At 40.1% G+C, this 22598-nt stretch overlaps 1 protein-coding gene across 3 annotated transcripts in view; it reads left to right on the top strand.

Moving 5' to 3' along the window:
* Positions 1 to 15167, top strand: part of MYO5B (myosin VB) — a 386934-nt gene extending 371767 nt beyond the window's left edge. For all 3 annotated transcript variants that reach the window (XM_003926074.4, XM_010336832.3, XM_074383485.1), the window contains 5 exons: positions 522 to 672; positions 2422 to 2707; positions 3358 to 3532; positions 5301 to 5381; positions 11966 to 15167. In XM_003926074.4, coding sequence (XP_003926123.3) covers positions 522 to 672; positions 2422 to 2707; positions 3358 to 3532; positions 5301 to 5381; positions 11966 to 12118 — 846 coding nt within the window. In that variant the 3' untranslated portion in view covers positions 12119 to 15167. The remainder of the gene's footprint in view (positions 1 to 521; positions 673 to 2421; positions 2708 to 3357; positions 3533 to 5300; positions 5382 to 11965) is intronic.
* Positions 15168 to 22598: the final 7431 nt, after the last annotated feature.

A 22598-nucleotide genomic window follows, 5' to 3' on the forward strand; every position in this document is an offset into this window, starting at 1 on the left:
TTAATACGGAAAGCTAAGAGGACACACTGCTGTAGCTATGAAATCATTTTAGTTCATCTGTTCATTCTGATACCCAGTGATAGAATCTGTATAAAATTTCCCCCATACAAACATATCATCTGGCCCACACGCCTTTAGAGGCTGCATCTCATCTAACACTTTCGGGGGACCTGGTATATTGGGGACAGCACTGGACGAAGTTAGAGAACAGGGATCCCTTTCTCTGGACCTGGTACCAACCTGGGTTTTGCTACCATAGGGAAATCACTTCACTTCGGGGATTTGGACTGAACGATTCAGGCCTTCTCTCTCATGTTGAGTTTTTCTACTACCTTGAAGTTCGAGGGTCATCAGTGAGGCCTCAAAGAAATGACAGGGTTTGTAAAACAACATCTACATAGAGAGGACGTTGGTAGGCCCCCCGCCCACCAAATAGATGACTAAAGTGACCAGAGCCCCGGAAGTGGTGCTGGGCCTAGCAGACTACAGAATCTCAGTAGTGCCCGCCTCTCCCTCTGCAGGGCTTCATGACTCAGAACACTGCAAAGCAGAACGAACACTGTCTTAAGAACTTTGACCTCACCGAATACCGTCAGGTGCTGAGTGACCTTTCCATTCAGATCTACCAGCAGCTCATTAAAATTGCAGAGGGCGTGTTACAGCCGATGATAGGTAAGCTGGCAGCAGGAGAGCTCCGTCACTCATCATGGGGTCTGAAATGAGGGGAAGATGTGGTCAGCACCCTCTGCCTTTCGGGAACCAGATATATTAGCCACAGAACCTTCACGGTGAAGGCAGAACCAAGGGGTGCACATCGTGCTTAAAAAGAGCTGTGAAATCCCATAAAATTAACGATGCTAGGGTATTTGACACAGGGCAAGAGGTGTAGAGGACTTCCCCTTTATCTTTTTGGAATATGTTGTATTTTTCCAAATTAATTTTAATACATAATAAATATAAACTCAAAGGTACAAATGCATATACAGTGAAAAACCCCTCTTAACCTATTATGAACTTGATTCATGGAAAAAAGAAAGCAGAAGTATGTTCATGCAAAAGGACACAGCAGTAGGCACAATGCAGTAGTATTTATTAGACACTTGCTTTGAACAAAGCAGTGTATTTGGGCACTGAACGTGAAATCAGAATCGAGAAATGAGAGCAGTTAAGTTTGCTGCTGCTCCGAGGTTCAAGCGATTCTCTTGTCTCAGCCTCCTGGAGTAGCGAGGACTACAGGCACACGCCACCATGCCTGGCTAATTTTTGTATTTTCACAAAATGTTGTGTAGATGCGTTATTCACTGTGCTCTGCAAAGGCTGGGAAGGAAACTGTTCTTGAACCCATTCATCATGCTTTCTCCAGGTTCTCACAACACAAGTAAGTTATGGGTGAATCGTAAGAAGGACCAATCTAGAAATACATTACTTGAAATGAGGTTTATTCCAAACCCTCCTTCCTGTCTGGAAATCTTTTTATAAGGCACCAGACAGAGGGAGAACTGACATATCAAGCTAGAGGTACTCAAATTAATGTGACAGTTAATAGCACCACTTCTGGAGTCAGACAGACTTGGGTTTAAATCCTAGCCCTGCCACTCCTTATCAGTGTGACCTCAGGCAAGTTATTTAACGTCCTTATGCCTCATCTTCCTTGTAAAAATGGGTAGTACTGCCGGGTGTTGTGGCTCACGCCTGTAATTCTAGCACTTTGGGAGGCCAAGGCAGGTGGATCATGAGGTCCGGAGTTTGAGACCAGCCTGGCCAACATAGTGAAACCCCGTTTCTACTAAAAATACAAAAATTAGCCGGGCATGGTGGCATGTGCCTGTAGTCCCAGCTACTCCGGTAGGCTGAGGCAGGAGAATCGCTTGAACCCAGGAGGCAAAGGTTTCAGTGAGCCAAGATTGCACCACTGCACTCCAGCTTGGGCAGCAGAGTGAAACTTCATCTCAAAAAAAAAAAAAAAGGGTAGTACTTCATAGAGTTGTTGGAAGATTGAAAGAGATACTGAACATAAAGCCTCTAGTACATAGGTAAATGCTACTCAGTAGGTATGATAGACCAATGACGCTCATATTTACATAGTCAGTGTCGGGGCCTGAGTGACTCCCCAGTTGCTCAATTCTCAAACTGTGGACTTTAGCACAGGCAATACTGGATTGAGCTAGTACATGCCCATCATCTTTGTCTCATCGCCAATAAATTTAATTGAAAATGCTGTCCACAGTTGTTTTATTCCATATAGAAATCAACACTTAGAAATTCTTTGCCAAACGTTATAAGCTCCTGAACAGGTCAATATTGCACACCTCTAGATGGTATCACTGCTAAAGCCCCGAGCATTAAATGATCTGAGTGGTTCAGTGAGCTTTGCATTGTTCATGGGGAATGCAAACTTCTGTAATTGTGCTTTTCTTTCAGTTTCTGCCATGTTGGAAAATGAGAGCATTCAGGGTCTCTCTGGTGTGAAGCCCACCGGCTACCGGAAGCGCTCTTCCAGCATGGCAGATGGGGATAACTCATACTGCCTGGAAGCTATCATCCGCCAGATGAATGCCTTTCATACAGTCATGTGTGACCAGGGCTTGGATCCTGAGATCATCCTGCAGGTATTCAAACAGCTCTTCTACATGATCAATGCAGTGACTCTTAACAACCTGCTCCTACGGAAGGATGTCTGCTCTTGGAGCACAGGCATGCAACTCAGGTAAGAGAGGAGCACCCCGCAACAACACAGAGAGAGTGGGCCCTCACTGACTCCAGCTAGAATCAGGACACAAGACTGCTGTTTCTAAAAATGAAATCCAAATCTCATTGGCAATCCTTGTCTCCATCAGTCTTGTGACTCAGATCCATCACCTTTTTATCTGTTGGTGAAATCCATCGAACACTGAGATGGTGACTTGGTAAACAAATTAGTTCAAAGCTCAAAGATATTGATATACTCTAAGTTAAAGACTAAATACAAAGCAGATAGGTCAGCGAGGAAACTCAGTAAGTTAACAGGCATGAAGACTCACACAGAAGTACAAATATGGTGGTGAATGTTTAAATACTTAACAATTCAGTATATTTAATGCCTGTTTTTCACCACTAACTTAAGTGTCTACATAACCACTAACTTATGTAGACACTTCAGGTATTTCATCTTTGCTTGATTTTATGTATCCACTCATTCATTTATTCATTCTTTATTCAACGAATAATTCCTGAGCACAAGGCATTTGCCATGCTTTTTAACCATGTGAGATAAATAATGACACTAGCTGCAGCTTACATGTAAAACACAGCAGGTGTCCCCTTCTTGGTGAATTGGAGGACCAGCTTAACACAGCTTGCTTTCTGCCTATGGCTAAGGTACAATATAAGTCAGCTTGAGGAGTGGCTTCGGGGACGAAACCTTCACCAGAGTGGAGCAGTTCAGACCATGGAACCTCTGATCCAAGCAGCCCAGCTCCTCCAATTAAAGAAGAAAACCCAGGAGGATGCAGAGGCCATCTGTTCCCTGTGTACCTCCCTCAGCACCCAACAGGTATAATCATTCTGCATCTCTGTCAACCATGATATTCCAAGCAAGCCCAGTGTCCATTCCAAATCCGTTCTTGTTAGTGGTTATTTGTTAGTGTTGTACTCCCAACCTTTATATACCCCTAATGATACAATTTTGAGGTGCAGCTGATGGGATATTCCTAGGTGAACCAAAGACCATTTGGTCTGTGAAACAAGATGCCATGGATACTGCTTTCTAATCTCCCTATCCCTCTTACTCACTTAAAAAGGTAAGGTAGCAAACCCACAAAACATTAAGCTTAGGTAAAAACTTTTTAAAATATAATGAATTCTGGAATATTTCTTATGTAGAAATTTATAAATTTTCAGAACTGGGCAGCATTAGGTATTTGCTTTCTTTACAACTGTAATTGTAAGAAAACTAATTTAATTGTAATTTAAAACTAATTTCAGTATGGTCACATTTTCACTCACGCTCCATTTATATTGTTTTAAATGAAGTCATTAATAACCTAGGGGTATTCAAATGTTACTTTCCTTTTCCCTAAAAAATGTGTAACTATGAATCAGTTGCAGGCATGTTGCTAGTCCCTAAAAGATAAATAACAAAATCCAAACTCAGTACAGAAAAGTAAACACATCTTAATATAGCAAAGTTAACTTTTGCTTACCTCCTCTAAAAGATTAAATACTGAACTCTTAAAAAAACTGCTTCCTTTTGTACATATTTACAGAAAGTCTTCAAACATTTTTCTACCTTTTCTTTTTTTTTTTTTTTTTGAGATGGAGTTTTGTTCTTGTTGGGACTGGAGTGCAATGGCGCAATCTCGGCTCACTGCAATCTCCGCCTCCCAGATTCAAGCGATTCTCCTGCCTCAGCCTCCCCAGTAGCTGGGATTACAGGCACCCGCCACCATGCCCTGCTAATTTTTTTTTATTTTTAGTAGAGACGGGGTTTCGCCATGTTGGCTAGGTTGGTTTTGAACGCCTGACCTCAGGTGATCCACCCAGCTCGGCCTCCCAAAGTGCTGGGATTACAGATGTGAGCCACCACACCCAGCCACATTTTTCTCCCTTTTAAATACATTTCACTTATATAAGTTTGCTTCTAGAATGTAGCTGGCATTGCATTTGGGCAGCCTACCTCCACCAAACCATTGGTAGGCAGACAAAAGAGTATCTCCTGTTCAAATTCTAATTTGTAAACAATTTTGGGGAACGGGGTAGTTAGGTGTTAACAAGACCTTTCTCATCTAAGGTAAGATCTCCAGTACTCTTCAGAAGAAACCTTTAACTTACTAGTAGATAAGAGGCTGAGGATTTCAGGCCACCGCATTCTAAACGCCTCCCATTGTGTATACCAGGCGTCCCCAAACTGAGGCCATTTATCCGACCCCCACAGCACTTCAGGAAGGGGCACCTCTTTCATTGGTGGTCAGTGAGAAGAGCACAGTATGTGGCGGCCCTCCAACAGTCTGAGGGACAGTGAACTGGCCCCTGTGTAAAAAGCTTGGGGACGCCTGGTATATACCAATGATCATAGTGGGGAGGGGCAGGTGGGTTTACATGAGACGTGAATTCAGTGAGAGGGCTCAGATCCACCTGGCAAAGCTGAGGGCTCTAGTTACCTGGATGTAGGCTCCAAGTGTGAACATCAGTCCAGCTCCATCTGTGTTGTGGGCCTTGTCTAAAGAGGATCGTACTCTTGTCCCAATGTCCCATATTATTTAAAGTTCAAAAGTTGTCTCATGTTCATTTAGTGCTGTGTTAAATTGTTTTTACCCCAACAGATAGTCAAAATTTTAAACCTTTATACTCCCCTGAATGAATTTGAAGAACGGGTAACAGTGGCCTTTATACGAACGATCCAGGTGAGTTTTAAAATATTAATTTTATAAAGTCCTAGTCTAAGACTGTAAAGGAAGTTGAAAATTTGGATTTCAACCTTGCTTCTCTTTATTACTAAAAACTGGTTACATTATATGCTAGGAGACCTTATATTCCTAGGCTTTCTATTTAGGTAAACATGAACCATATCACCCATGAGCGACTTAGTATTTACACAGAGAAAACTCAACTTTTATAATCTCTGCCTCTCAGATTATAGACATAGTGTAAGCATAATTTACCACTAGCCTGTTACCGAACTATTAGCACCAAATGGAATTAACAGTGTAAGCAGAATATCAGCCCTAACGATAAATGGAACTAAAAAGTGTTCTTTAAAGAAAATTTGAGCTCTTAAATCTTTGTCTAATACATGATATTTGCTTTCAGGAAAATGCTTGCAAGAAAATGTATTAGGGAAAACAGTTATTTAAATCTGTCTGTTCTTAAGATGTTGGGATTTTTTTTTTTTTTAAGATGGCGTTTCACCATGATGGCCAGGCTGGTCTTGAACCCCTGACCTCGGGTGATCCACCCACCTCGGCCTCCCAAAGTGCTAGGATTACAGGCGTGAGCCACCGCGCCCAGCCAGGAATTTTTTACTTAAAGTTGAGCTTCCTCAAGCTGAGCCTAAGGTGATTTTGGCTGAGCGCCTCACCTCTACTATGACAGTGTTGCAATGATGGTTGTGTCGCAATGACTCAGAAAACAGGGCACACTTCTCCCATGATTACCTGTGGGAGCACCTAGGGAGACATAGCGCTTTCTCAAACTTTTAAATGACCTCAGAAACAAGGACTAAAAAGGGGTGGAGGGGGAGGTGAGCAGAGGAGGGAGAGTCAGGGAAAAGGGAACCCAATGGAGGTTTATCGAAGACACCGGAGGAGCGTGAGGAAACATGGAGCTTTGTACAAGAAGCTGTTCCCTTTGGAATACTCCTGGGATTTTATTCAGAGCTCCTTACAGTGTTTCAATGTAGATCCAGAGATTGAGAGAGCCCTGAAAACAACTGAAAAAGAGTCTGAAAGGAGCCATGGCCAAAACCTAAATGGACTTTAGCCTGGCATCTAAGCAGGGAAAAGAGACCAAAGGTCTGGGAAGCGGTGCCTAGTCAGACTAAAGGTCATTCTCCTAACAGCAATGACAGAAACACTATCAGTTGTTAAAGACACAGGCCACAGAGTGAGGCAGACAGAGACTCACTAACATGAACATAACAGCTAGGTTGCGGGAGGCGCTGACAGAAAGGACCCAGTTAGGCTGCTCTCAGTCAGCTGCTGAATGAGAGGTGGATGACAGAAGCCACTGTGATATCTGACCCTGGACCTGGGCTCTATGGATTTTTGTAGAGGGTTGATAATGTACACAAAAGTGCAAGTTTAGAAAGTCTTGTTTGGTTTTGAATATCTGAGACACATATTAGAGGGAGAACTATAACTGCTCATAAATTGGCAATTCCACTGTTTATGAGAATTCAGGTCAAAAAATATATGGCAAGTCATACTGCAGGTTTAATGGATTAAGGATGAAGGAAAAATGTCATGGAGGTTAAGCTCAAATATTCTCTGAAAATATGCACAGATTCTGAATCTTCCTCAGTCATCAATTTCAGTATCTCGCAGTTCTATCAAAAGGTTTTTTGTGTGAGCTATAGCTTTATGTTCTGTTTCTACCTATACAATGCTCAGAAGAAATGGTGAACAATCAGTCCCATCCTCCTACATGTGAACTCATGTGTGTGATAAAGACAAGTTACTTGTTAAAGCAAACCTTGCTTGGGGTGATGGATTTTTTTATAGCTTTATACTGACCTTTAAAAATGTAAATTTGAAGTTGTTAAACTCACCAAAGCATTCACAGGAGGATTTCTGTGAAATGACCACCTTGTAAATTTTAATTGATTAAATGTATGCATGCCTTCTGCTGTTGAATTGTGATAATATAGGTAATATTTCACTTTCTTTTCCCGTTTTTATACTCTCTAAAATTTCTTCAAACCCTTTAGAGAGTGAAGTGTACTGTCACATCTTACTAATGTGGAGAAATTCAAGGGCCTTTAAGTCCTACAAAGATGACTTTTTTCCCAGAGCCTCCTGCCATTTCACGTTTTACGTACATTTCCATATACTCTGTGATAGGTTCGTGATAATAAATGTAGCAAACCTGAGTTGGCTGTGTGTGAGCTGTCAGCAATCCTAGAGAATCATTCTGCCAGGCCACAGCAGAGCCATCATTGAGAATCTTGAATTAGTGAGGCTTGTTGCTTATTCCTCCCTAAATATCTTTCTCTTCTTTAAACTTTTCTCCCATTATTTCACACCTCTTTTTCAAATGGTTAAAATTACTTTAAAATTTTGGCCCAACTTTCAAGATGCCAAACACATGGGTACTAGACATATGAGTCATGCTTTCTATTCATAATTCAGGTATTGGATGATGACATGGGCAATTCCAGGTTTCCCTGCCACTATAGAGCCATCTGACAATACCATGCTCAAACTGTGACTTGCTTCTATAGAACTATTTCCCAGCACTTTCCAAATGCTACTATGTGTTTACTGACTGTGGCTTGTTTCAAAGTTTAAGAAAAATAAATGGTGTTTTCACAAAATTAGGTTATATTAGTTTTCCTTTAGGCAGTACACCCACAGTTAACCTGAATGACTTTTGTAAAAGTACAGCTTCTATCAGCAAGTCATGGTTCAGAGGTTAAGGGTTAATGCACGGGCAGGAGGAACAAAGGAGCACGTTATAAAACCAAGAACAGCAAATATAGCACTTACTGTGTGCCAATGATGGTACAGTGTGTTTTTGTTTGTTTGTTTTTTGAGACAGAGTCTTGCTCTGTTGCCAGGCTGGAGTGCAATGGTGTGATCTCAGCTCACTGTAGCTTCCACCTTTCTGCAACCTCTGCCTCCCAGGTTCAAGCAGTTCTCCTGCCTCAGCCTCCCAAGTAGCTGGGATTACAGGTGCCTACCACTGCTCCCAGATAGTTTTTGTATTTTTAGTAGAGACGGGGTTTCACCATCTTGGCCAGGCTGGTCTCAAACTCCTGACCTCATGATCCACCCACCTAGGCCTCCCAAAGTGCTAAGATTGCAGGCATGAGCCACTGTGCCCGGCTGGTCCTCCATTCTTTATACCTGTTAACTCCTTTAATCCTCACAACCTTATGAGAAGGGTACTCTTCCTCATCCCATTGTTTTGGAGTATGTGTGTTACATTGTAACTATTTTTAAGTGTATAATTCAGTGGCGTTAATGTATTCACAATATTACATAGTTATCACCACTATTTTCAAAATTATTTCATCATCAGAAACACTACCCATTTGGGCAAATAATATTCCCCCTTCTCTTCAACCCTGGGTAGGCTTCTATATGTAAATTATATGTAAATTCTGGATATCACACATAAGTAGAATCATGAGATATTCTTTTGGGTCTGGCTTATTTACTTAGGTTTTCAAAGGTCGTCCATGTAGCATGCATAAGAACTTCATTCCTTTTTTAAATGACCAATATTCCCTTTGTCTATCAACATTCTGTCTATCCATCAGTTGATGGAAATGCACTGTTGCCACCTTTTGACTGTTGGGAATCACGCTGCTATGAACGTTGTTGTACAAGTAGCTGAGAGCCTCTTTTCAGTTCCAACAGGGGGCATATATTTAGAGGCAGAATACTGGGTCATATGGTAACTCTATATTTAACTTTTTGAGGAACCTCAAACTTTTCCACAGCAGCTACACCATTTTACACCCCCACCAGCAATGCATGAGAGTTTTAGTTTCCCCACATCCTCACAAAAACTTGTGATTTTCCAACTTTTAAAAATGACAGCCATCTTAATGGGTGTGAAGTGGCATCTCACTGTGGTTTGGATTTGTATGTCTCTGATGATTAGCATCTTTTCATGTGCCATGTGTGCATTTTCTTTGGAGCAATATCTATTCCAGTCTTTAATTCATTTTTAAATCAGATTGTTGTCTTTTTGGTATTGAGTTGTAGGAGTTATTTGTATAATCTGGACATTAAATCCTTATCAGATATGATTTACAAGCATTTTCTCCCATTCTGTGAGTTGTCTTTTCACTTTCTTGATAGTGTCCTTTGATGGAGAAGTTTTAAATTTTGAGGATGTCAAATTTATGTATATTTTTTGTTTCCAGTGCTCTTGATGTCATTTTTAAGAATCATAAATACTTTCCCCAATGTTTCTACAAGTTTTACAGATTTAGCTCCCTTTAAGTTTTTGATCCATTTTGAGTTAATTTTTGTATATGGTGTAAGGTGAATGTCCCACTTCATTATTCTGTTTGTCGACATACAGTTGTCCCAGCATCGTTTGTCAAAGACACTGCCCTTTCCCCCATTGAATGGACTTGGCACCCTTGTCAAAAATCAATTGACCAAAAATATGAGGGTTTATTTTTCTGGGCCATTATATTCTATTGGTCGATATGTCTGTTCATATACCAGTACCATACTGTTTTGATTCCCATAGCTTTGTAAAAAGTTTTCAAATGGAAAGTCTGAGTCCAATTTTTTTTTTTTAAAGATAGAGTCTCACTCCATTGCCCAAGCTGGAGTGCAGTGGCATAATCTTGGCTCACTGCAACCTCCACCTCCCAGGTTCAAGTGACTCTCCTGTCTCAGCCTCCCAAGTAGCTGGGATTATAGGCATGCACTACTACAGCTGGCTAATTTTTGCATTTTTAGTAGAGACAGGTTTTACCATGTTTGCCAAGCTGGTCTTGAACTCCCAACCTCAGATGATACACCTACCTTGGCTTCCCACAGTGCTAGGATTGCAGACATGAGCCATCGCACCCAGCCAATTTTGTTATTTTTCAAGATTGCCTTGGCCAGCCAAGATCCCTTGAAGTTCGATATGAATTTTAGGAATTTTTTTTAGATTTCTGCCAAAAACATCCTTGGGATTTTGATAGGTATTGCATTGAATCTGAAGATTCAATTTGAAATATATCATCCCACTGCCTCCTAATGGTTTTTGATGAAAAACAACTATTAATCTTATTTGAGGATACCTTATACAGTCAGCCCTTCATATCCACAGGTTCCATATCTGCAGATTCAACCAACCACGGATCCAAAATTTAGTATTCACATGATGCAGAACCTGTAGCTATGGAGGGACAACTTTTCGTATCTGTGGGTTCTGCAGGGCCAACTGCAGTACTTGCATATCCATGGACTTGGGTATCTGTGGGGATTCCTGGAACTGTATGTAACAAGTAACTTTTTTTCTCACTGCCTTCAAGACTCCCTCTTCATCTTAGGGTTTTGACAATTTAGTATAATGTGTCTCACTGTGAAATCTCTTTGCCTTTATCCTGCTTGGAGTTCTTTGAGCTTCTTGGATGATTACATACATGTCCTTCATCAGATTCGGGAAGTTTCAGGCATTGTTTCTTCAAATATTTTGTTGCCTACTTCTTCCCGTTTTCCTTCTGGTACTTCTGTAATGTGTATGTTTGTACACTTGATGGTTTCCAGTAGGTCTGTTGGGCTCTGTTCATTTTTACCTCATTATTTTTATTTTCTTCTCAGACTGGATCATTTAAATTGCTTTATCTTCAAATTCACTTAGCTTATCTTCTGCTGCTCAAGCCTACTGTTAAACTCCTCTAGTGAATTTTTCGTTTCAGTTTTTGTACTTTTCCCAAAATGTCTGGCTTCAAATAGAGAGGAAGCAGCCCCTTTAAATTTTCCAAGTGATGCCAGTATTGGAAGCCACTGCATCCCAAGAAATGCCTAAACCATGACAGGCATCTGCTGGGACCCACCAGATCAACCAAACTGCACAACCCCAGATTTTTTGAGGACAATATCCCACTGCCTGCCCTGGTACCAGCTAGCTATTCCAGGAATGTGGACTGCTATCCCTGTAGCTTCAGGGGAGCCGAGGAAAGGGGGATAGTAGCTGGGTCACACACAGAGTTCTCTTAGCAAACATCCACAGCCTCTCCCTTTATCAAGCACTCTCCTGGTTGTTATAAATGTCCAATTGAGTTCCAGAGTTATGAGATAGCTGACAATCACTGCTTATAGTTGTTTATGATTCAATGGTAGCTTCAGTGGAGGGGACCAACCCCTACTCTGCCATTTTATGTGCTGTGCTCCTCTCCCATTCCATTCTACAGGTAAAGAAACAGAGGCATAGAAAGGTTCAGGAATTTGTCCAGGGTGGTGCCAGGATTACAGCTCAGGCTGTCTATCTTGAAAACCCATGCCCTTAGCCACTTCACTACAGTGCCTCTCCATGTGGTTTGCACCTGAGAAGTATTTTATATTCTCCCTTAGATAGAAAAATGTTTAAAGAATTGGGAGAGTACTTACTCTGATCTCCAAGAAGCCTAAGTCAGGGCTTCTCTCCCCACTGTATACCTCAAGTGTAAGGAGATCACATTCTCCTGGTCCTGAAGTCCTACCTAATTGTCTTAGAAATAATTCCATCATACATGCCAACTCACTCTCTTGAATTCACTTAAACTGGCTATTTTTAGGGGTACTCAAACTTTATATGGTCTTATTCTTTCTCACAGGCACAATTACAGGAGCGGAATGACCCTCAGCAACTGCTGTTAGATGCCAAGCACATGTTTCCTGTTTTGTTCCCATTTAATCCGTCTTCTCTAACCATGGACTCAATCCACATCCCAGCGTGTCTCAATCTGGAGTTCCTCAATGAAGTCTGAAGATGCATGTTTCCAGCATTAGTTTGATTCCCAATGTGAGCAAGAAGGAAGTATATACAGTAAATTCAATGATCTGTTAAATCTGATAAAAGTAGATCGAATCAGAGATTGATAGCCTGCAGAGGGTGCTGAACTATACAGAATTAGACACAACTATGTCATTATTTTTTGTACCTACTGCTCAAAATAAAAACACTTGAAATATGGAAAATTTTAAGTTTGATTTTAGTCCAATAATACATAACAATTTATAGACACCAACCAGTCCCCATAGCCATATAAAAGGTGCCAATTCTATAAAATGAAGCTACCTAGTTTTGATCTTTGCATATAACTGGAGAATGTCTAAATTAAAATACTAAATATATATAAGTCACATAAATCACCTTCAAAGGACTTTTAACAAATAATGGTACTAATAACCATGATAATGACATATACTGACATTTCTCAAAGTTTGCAAACCATAGGTGTGGTTATGTTTGTGTTGACATGTTTTAAGAATAAAAATACAGGGATGAGACTTCTGAGAGATGTCCCCAAAATATTTTTTAATGGCTGATTATACAAAGACAGTGGTGTAACTGACCTCCAGACTAGACATGTTGAGTATTGGTTTCTGAAGCAAAATTAGAAGTGCTAGTCCTGAGTGTGATCAGATGCTTTTGTGTCATCTTGGTTTAATGGAAGAGATGATTAAAATGCTGCTATCCCAAATTCCAATTGAGGAAGATGGAAAATGTTGTTGTTGTTGTTGTTGTTGTTGTTGTTGTTGTTGTTTTCTGATGCTAGTCCATACACTTTCCAAGTCTCACAAAACTTTCACAAAAATGCCTATAAGCTAAATATTAGAAAAGGATAACTTGTTTTATTTATAGATGTAAAACCCAAACAAGTCAATATGAAAGCTTTTAATCTCTTAATGCCATTAAACCTCCAGTAAGAGCATCACATAATGCTCTACTATAAAACAAATGAAAGCTTGCACATCAGATCATCTGAAAAATCTTCAAAAATAATCAGTTCAGGGATCACTATTATACAAAAGTTTGGGTTGTTTTTTTTTTAAGAGAATAAAATGGCTTACTTAGGTCAACTTTCCCTTTTCAGGTTATTTTCAACATTTTTCAAATTTTAGCAAACAAAAATTGTATCTCTCCTTTGAAATAAGGATTTTTTAAAAAGTAATGCAGTTATATAACAGGCTTAGATATTTGCTGCTCTTATAATTATTTTTGTTTGTTTTTGGACTCTTCAAAAGCAAGTATTCAATTAGAAACACATATTCTTTCCACAAATTTTTTTTTACTATCTTTTCCCTATTTCTTGATAACTGTATGGTGTTCCCATAAGAACAAATGGTGTTTGCAAATCATAGAAGAACAGACTCTGTATTACATTGAGAGAATAAGATTTATCCATGAATTGGAAGTAGAACACCCTGCCTTCACCCTCTTTTACTCAACCACCCAACTTAAAAGGCTCTTGGAAACACAACAGACTCCAAGCTACCTTCTGTACTGTGCCCTTGGAGCACAGCTTCCTCAGTCATTCTCCACATCTTCTGGGGTTTAACCCAGCCTTAGCCTGGGTTAAGGCTGCTAACAGTTGTGTTCCAATCAGTTATTATAGTCATTATCCCCTCTACATTCACATTAAACATCCCAGCTTCTCTTGGGCATCTGCAGAGCTGTGCCTTTTTCTTGCAGTTACAGTTACATAATCACTGACATCTGTGACACTCACCCATGGATCCACATGCTGACTTTGTTTAGAAGGCCAATCTCAAACAACTGGGTTTGTGGCTACCTCTATAAAGGTGTTTGTGAAGTATAATTTGCTTTTGATGCACTTTAGTTTGAAACTGAGTCTTTTATGTAAGAACTGTCCTTAATTTTAAAAGACCAAAATTGCCTTGTTAGAATGTTAAGGAGTTTTGACATGCAGTGGTTTCACAAATACAGTGGCTTACTGTTCTTATATTGTGTCTTACACCATCATTCTCTCCGTCGCTGTTGATCACTACTCTCTGCTGTCAGTGGTTAATCACTAGGTGCCAAGAGCTTATTGAATAAAAGCTTGGCAATTAGAATAAATGGGGAGGGAAGGACCTTATGAATAGTCCATTTAGCCTAAGAAATGGAAGATTTAGTTCTCTTCCAAAAGCTAAAGGTATATATCACTGGAATTTACTTAAAATTTAGAGATGACTAACAAATATATACTTTATATGTACTTAATATTTAGATCTGCCTTATTTAATACTTGGAGGCTAGAAGAAGCATCTTTAGAGGAACTCTGTAATCTTTTGTTAGCATTTTCTCTGCATTTTTAAAAGTCATTTCAATGCAAACACTTATCAGTGTCATGAAATCAGTAATGACTCTTTAACAATTCAACATAAAGGTTTGAAATCTGCATTAGATGTCTCTTTAATTTTTTAATATTTAAAATTTGACACTTTTCTCACCAGGTGCCTTTAGCAGTTACTAAGATAACTGACTTGTCAATTGTTTCTCTGAAATAAGTGTTGCTTTGGGAACAATTTTAATGTTCAATGTGATATCATGGTAGAGTTTTGTCTTTTAAAACATTAGAAGCATTTTAAATATTAAGAATCAAATATTTATAGATCAAAAATCTTGTGTTTTAAGTATTATAAGGGATTTGTTTACTTATAGTAAATGTGTATGTACACGAGTCATTGCTGAAGCTGACAAGGATATTCCATACATGCATTTTCCCTGTGCCATCATCATTGCAGTTAGAGTGCCAGTACCTGTAGGCTCGCCTGGGAGGCAGATTAGACCCAAAGCTAGACTTTTTCCCTTTTCCATGAAGCATGTCAGTGGGAGTTGCTTCCTTTGATTTCCCTAGTACTAAATTTTAAGACTTTTTTTTAAAAAAGAAAAAAGCAAAAAACTAAGAGCTTGGAACATTTTTAAAAAATTAATGCTGCTGCCATCAATTCATCAAATACTTAGAGCCTTCAATAAACTAGAATTAATTTCTTCTGCAAAAGTAAGTTTTCACACCCTTAACCTACTAAGATAGCAAGGATGTCCTAAATTGAGGCATTTATATAATGCCTACATAACTAAATGGTCACTAAAAGGTGACAACATGGGGTGAGACCTTATAGTTCTTCACAGAATATTTGTGGTAAGAGTTTCTCCAGTTAATTTGCTGTATAAGCCCAATAACCATAATTCACTTTTTGTACCCACTGGTGCCGTAATTAGAGAATTAGAGGGTGTAGACAGAGGTAATGCCAATGACAAACACAGGACAGTTTTTTATTATTATAAAGTTCATTAAATACAAAAGATTGTTGTCCAAAAAAAAAGTTTCTAATTCTAATAAAGGGGATCCATCAGAAATGAAACTAAGCTACTTTCTAAAGTGACGTTGTTTCAGAATAATCCAGATTTGAATATAACATTTTGCCACCAACTGACGTTTAGATGAAGGACTTCCTCTCCAAAAGAGAGGAAGATCATATTCAGATCATATTCAGGGGTGAATCTGACACCATGGAAGAAATACTACTGATGAAATATTTTTCCACTTTGAACAAATCTGTAAACTACACCTTTGTTTATAGAAAAAATGCTTGTAATAGTCACTGTAATATTTAGCTGTGGATAAAAATTTGTGGAAATAAATACTTTTGAATAAAGTGTTGTGCCACATCTAAATGAAATTTAAAACTCTGCAGCTACAGGTCAACGAAGTTTCTTTGTAATGTTCTCTTGAGAAGCTTCATTATGGGGTCTATATTCTAATATGTGTCATGAACATTTAAACCAGAGGTCGGCATCTTACAGTCCAGAAGTTGGAGGTAAGGAGAAAGATAACAAGGCATATTGAGCAATTACTTTACGACTATGAAATTAAAGGCAGTTTTGCTGTAGGCAAAGACAAATAGATCAGTGAAACAGAACAGAGAGTGCAGAGATAGGCCCAATGCTATGTATAACATAGCATATGGTTTTATGCATAAAAAATCAATGAGAACATAGTCACAAGATCTGTATGGAGGAATTGGTAAAATATAAGTGAAAAACAATGACAACATTAAAAGGAGAAATAAATTAGGAACATGGATCCAAAGACTCCATACCACTGGAAGTTTGTCATTTGTCCCCAAGTTGATCTATAGATTAAAAATCAACGTCAACTGTTTCTATGTGAAAATTGACAAGCTCATTATAAGATTTATATGGAAGAGCAAAGGCCCATGGATACAGACGATCCTCCCTGAGAAAGTGGGAAGCTTTCCTTAGTAGGCATCGAGACTTACAAAATTTCAATAATTAAGATGTGTGAGAATGACAGATGGAAAAATTGACCAGTGGAACAGAATAGAGAGCCCAGAAACTGAACATCTATATGGAAATTTTTTAATGATTTTTTTTAATAAACTGAACATCTATATAGATACATTTTTTTCTTAACTAGGAGCACATATCAAAATTACCTGGAAATCTTTTTTAAAATTTACACCCAAATTTAGGGAACAAGACATCTCCAGAGATGGTACCCTTCAACACCCATTGTTAACCTGACCCACCTAAAAATATACAAGATGACACATCTCCAGGGATGGTGCACTTAAACACCCATCATTGGAGACCACTATTGAAATATTTCATCATACAGAAAAATGGTCACAGCATTATTGGTCCTTGACATTGATAGGTTCTAGGAAACCATGAGTAGAAACAAAATGACATATAATGACACCAATTTTAACATAAGCTAGTTGATGTGAACAGTTCAGTCCCTACAACATTTATGGTCATATAAACATCAAACTTTATTATTTTTGAGACAGTCTTGGTCTGTTGCCCAGGATGGAGTGCAGTGGTGAGATCTCGGCTCACTGCAACCTCTGCCTCCTGGGTTTAAACACTTCTGCCTCAGCCTCCAGAATAGCTGGGATTACAGGTGTCTGGCCATCATGCCTGTCTAATTTTTTTTTGTATTTTAATAAAGATGGGGTTTCACTCTGCTGGCCAGGTTGGTCTCAAACCCCTGGCCTCCAGTGATCCTCCCACCTCGGTCTCCCAAAATACTGGGATTACAGGTGTGAGCCATTTTGCCCAGCCAAAACATCACCAAACTTCTAAATAAAGACCAAAACACTTCTAGTATTAAACACTGAAATGAAAACTATACATACATTTCAGAAAGATTAATAAAAACAAATGAGAAGGTTACTTGCCCACATATTCCAATTCAGAGTCACTGAGGGCCCACCTCTTCTGGCAGCTCAGGGTGCCAGGCAGGCACCATGCCTAGAAAGGACCCCATCCTGTCATTGAGTGTGCTCACAAACCCACACTCAGATTGGGATCATTTAGACACACCCATTCACCTCACCTATACAGCTTTGGCACATGGGAGGAAACTGGAGAATCCAAAGAAAACAGTCATGGGGATCTCACCAGTGGAACGTATCCGTGTCTGTATGAAAGAGGCAGCAGCCTCAATTCTTTCCACCTCAGAAGAAAGAATTTGGGGGTCGTACAGCAGGAGAGATCAAGGCAAGCTTTAGAGCAGGAGTGAAAGGCAGGAAAGTACATTTGGAAGAGAGCCAAGTGGGTGACTTGAAAGAGTCAAAAGAGCAGCTTAACCTTTTGACTTGGGGTTTTATACATTGACCTACTTTTGGGGTCTTCTGTTACTTCTCTCAACTCCTGAGATCTTGTCAGGAAGTGGCCAATCACCAATTTCAGGCATTTTCTGTCTCAGGAGACTGCCTTTCCCTGCTGCTGACTGTAACCAATTACTACTTTAGAAAGACAGTTAACAGCCTTGACCATCACCAGATGGTTGCCCGATTCTCGTGGTGTGTGTGTGGTGAGGGGAGTCCCTTCCTGCCCTGCTCATGCCTGACTAGCTACCCACAGGGAGAACCCACAAACTCCACACATAATAGCTCTGGCCTGGAAGCCATTCTTTTTTTCTCACCAACATTATGTCAAAATGGCGTTGAATGAAACAACATTATGTAGGGTCCTGCTTTACACTGTGCAGTGAAAAGTTGACTTTTGAATCCACTCTCCAACCTAAAGATGGATTTACTTTTTTGAGTGGTGGACCAAAGAATACCATCACTTGAGAAAAGCCTTCAGCTCATACTCAAAGAGGTTTAGGACTAGCCTCAGAGCCTCAACAGAAAAACCACGTTGGAAAAGAGGCAAATGTCATACAAGATACACTTAGTTACAGTTCAGAAATAGAAAAGCAGCCTGACATCCAGGAACTAATCTGAAACACAGAGCTACGCCTCGGTCGTGCTAGAAGCTGGCCTGGTGCTCTCTGCTGGCCTGTGTTTTTCTTTTGCCATGAACAGCCTTACAAAAAACCAACATCAGACTTTAGTGTGAGTACACTGAGATGAAACAAGATGGTAATTTTGCCCACGCACAGAAACAAGATCACCGTGTAAACCACATAACACCATATATGCCCTGTCCCAGGTAATATGATGGAGTGTAGCTGCTTTCCCAGGTGCAGCTTGTGCCTAGCTCTAATTGGCCCTCTTCCAGGATAAGATGATAGTAAGATACTGTGATGGTTAATATTAGGTGTCCACTTGATTAAAGGATGCCTAGATAGCTGGTAAAGTATTGTTCCTGAGTGAGTCTGTGAGGGTGTTGCCAGAGGAGATTAACATTTGAGTTGGTGGTCTGGGAGAGTGTGTGCCTGGTGGTCTGGTGCCTCAGTGTGGGTGGGCACCATGCAATTGGCTGCCAGAATGGCTGGAACAGCAGGCGGAAGAAGGTGGACTAAACTGGTTTGCTGAGTATTCTGGCTTTCATTTTTCTCTCGTGCTGGAACCTTCCTTCTGTTCCTCCTGCCCTTCGACATCAGACTCCAGGTTCTTCAGTCTTTGGACTCTTGGACTTACACCAATGGCTTGCCAAGGGCTCTCAGGTGGCCTTCAGCTACAGACTGAAGCCTGCACTGTTGGCGCCCCTACTTTTGATGCTTTTGGACTGGGACTGACCCACTCCTGGCTTCCTACCTCCTGAGCCTGCAGGTGGCCTATCGTGGGACTTGACCTTGTGATCATGTGAGTCAATTCTCCTTAATAAACTCCTTTTCATATGTACACATATCCTATTAGTTCTGTCCCTTTGGAGAATGCTAATACAAATACCCAAAGACTTGTCCCTACTTCCTGACAGTACCCAATCCAGAGTGAACCCGTACTTCCTTGGATCCTCCCCAAATCACCTAATCACACCCAAATCCTACCACCCTTAAACTGAGATGTGCTACAGTTCCCAAAGGTACACCCATGATGTGCAATCTCCCTTCTTCCAAAGAACATTAAACCCAATTTGTTTAACTATCCGTGTGTTTCTGGAGGTTTTTGACTGAAGGGCAATAATGGCATTGTCTCCTTCTAACGTTAGTATTTTGTAGAGTAAACTTAGCTCCAAGGAAGATTTGCCTAAGGTTATATTACTAAATAAAAGTCGAACTAAAGATATAGACGCTGCAAATAACTTTCAGATAGAGAAAAAAAAAAAAACAAATGTTCATCCAGCTAAGTTTGAGACAGTGCCTTAAGGTTACTGGGAACACACCAAGACTTAGGGTAAACTTAAAATGAGCGGAGTTTGGCAAATTGGTATCTGTATTACTTTAGGTAGCCAGACATACTTGAGCAGGGCAGGAGAGGACTTCCTCCACCCCATCCAGGAATGTCAGGCGACCTTCAGGTGATGGTCAGGCAGTTGTTAAACTATTTCTCTAAAATAATCATTGGTCTCACCTGGTGTCAGGGAAAGGCATTCTCCCAATAGATGGAAACTACTAGCATCTGGTGATCAACAGCTTCTGGATGAGATTTTGGGAGAGCGGGCTCAAACATGCTCACTAAGAGGCAAAACGGTGGAGTTTAACTTGTATATGACCTTCCTCTAGGAACATGACTGGTAAGGGAAGAATGTCCCAAGTGAGTATGTGCACAACTTCAGCAAACACACTATGCATGCCGCCCCTACCAAGTGCTGGCAGGCCACTGAGCATGCGGACAGCCCAAGGGAATAATCGGGAGAAGTAATGCAAGGCCTAGAACCATACCAATGTATCATCTCCAAATCAAGAGTCAGGTGGCACAGTTGAATCTCTCAAGTTGCCCACTTGGCCCTCTTCCAAGTGTACTTTATGTACTTTTATTCCTGTTCCAATACTTTTTAATAAACTCTCACTCCTGCTCAAAAACTTGCCTTGGTCTCTCCCTCTGCCTTAAGCTTCTTTCCCTTGAGGAGGTAAGAAGTGAGCTGCTGCAGACCCATGCAGATTTGCTGCTGCTAACAATTTCATTCAACTGATGTTCTTGGTTGGCAACTTGAACTTTCTGAAGAGTTAGTATTTGTTGTAAGGATAAAACCACATTCAACATTTGCCTTCTAACAAAAATTGAAGTTATTTCCAAAGCAATTAGATTAACAATGGGCACACACATAACTTTCCAAGCTACTCAAGATCAGCAAATTCACTTGTCTCATTCATTCAGATTCATGTACTCATTTTTAAAAGTTCTCCTGGGCAGTACTGACTTCATCAGCTTTTCCCAGTTTCCATTACTGAGACTTCTAAAGCCACCATGGCTTAAGCCACCATCAATTTTTAGTGTTACAGGAAGGCAGGAGAAACTGTGTTTAAGCATAGGAAAAGAAGTGTGGAAACAAGAATATTGCATTTCTAAAAATACTGAAAGTTAAATGCCTAAGAGTAGAACAACAACTTTACATCTCATGAAAGACTCCACAGGTAGACAAAAATTATAAAAGAATTTTAATATACATATTGAAATTACAAGAATATATACCTGCTTAAATATGATGTAAACCTGAAAAGGACTAAATATTTTCAAAAATAACTTGTTTCAAACAATCTTGTAGCTTACTTGAAGGACATTTTTTCTCCCAACTTGTATTTTGAAAGAGTTAAAAACTACAGAAAAGTTGCAAAAATAGAAGAATGTGGTACACACCTATAGTCCCAGCTACTCAGGAGGGTGGGGCAGGAGAATCCCTTGAGCCTAGGAGTTTGAGGACAGCCCCGGCCGGCAATATAGCAAGCAAGACTCCCCTCTTAGAAAAAGAATAATGGGCTGGGAGCAGTGCCTCATGCCTCTAATGCTAGCACTTTGAGAGGCCGAGATGAACACATCACCTGAGGTCAGGAATTCGAGACTAGCCTGGCCAACATGGCAAAACCCTGTCTCTCCTAAAAATATAAAAATTAGCCAGGCAGGGTGGCATGCACCTGTAATACCAGATACTTGGGAGGCTGAGGCAGGAGAATTGCTTGAACCTGGGAGGTGGAGGTTGCGGTAAGCTGAGATCATGTCACTGCACTCCAGCCTTGGCAACATAGTGAGACCCTGTCTCAAAAAAACAGAACAGAAAAGACAAAAGAATCATCAACAATGGTATACTCTTCATTTGGATTCCCCAGTTGATACTATTTTGCCATATTTGCTTTTTCTTTCTCTGCCAGTGTACAATCACTGGATGACCATACATACACTTCATGACCATGTTTCAATGATTCCGTCAATGGCAGAATATATATGACGGTAGTCTGATAAAATCGGAATATTTTTTCTGTATCTATCCTATGTTTAGATGCACAGATGCTTACTATTGTGTTACAACTGCCTACAGTGTTCAGTACAGTAACATGCTGTACACGTTTGTAGCCTGGGAGCAAGAGGCTGTACCATATAGCCTCGGTGTGTAGCAGGTGCTACCATCAAGGTTTGTGTAAGAACACTCTATAATGTTCACACAATGAGGAAATCGCCTAATAGCACATTGCTCAGGATGTATTCTCATGGTTAAGCAATGCAAAACTGTATAAATGTATGTATTTTTTCGAGTCATTAGAGAGTTAGTTGCAGGCCTCATGATTCTTCACCCCTGTTTCAGCATGTATTTCCTAAGAACAATCTCCTACATAACTACAATATAAATATCATAAGGAAAATTAATGTCAATATTACCAATGCCATCTATAATGTATATGTCTCCAATTGTCCTAATATGGTCTTTTAGTTTTTTTAATCCAGGTTTTAATTAAGGCTCCCATATAATGCCTGTCACATCTCTAGTCCCCTTTAATGTGATACTATTCCTAGCTATTTTTTGGTTTTCACCACACTGATGTTTTTAAAGAGTTCAGGTCAGTTGTTCTGTAGAATGTACCTCCATGTGGATTTGTCTCATTGTTTCCTCATAATTAGTTTCAGTATAGACGTTTTCAGGGGAAATCCTATGCAAGTGATATTGTGTTGTCACTGTGTGTGGGGGGCGAGGGGGCGTGCATGAAGTCAGTTTATCCCATTATTGGTGATGGGACACCATTACTTCATCATTTGGTGAAGCAATACCTGGAAAATTTCTCCATTGTCAAGGTACCCTTTCTTCTTCATGAGACTTGGAGACTATGT

This window comes from Saimiri boliviensis, chromosome 13 (assembly GCF_048565385.1).
Source record: "Saimiri boliviensis isolate mSaiBol1 chromosome 13, mSaiBol1.pri, whole genome shotgun sequence".
In the NCBI taxonomy this organism is placed as follows: Eukaryota; Metazoa; Chordata; class Mammalia; order Primates; family Cebidae; genus Saimiri; species Saimiri boliviensis.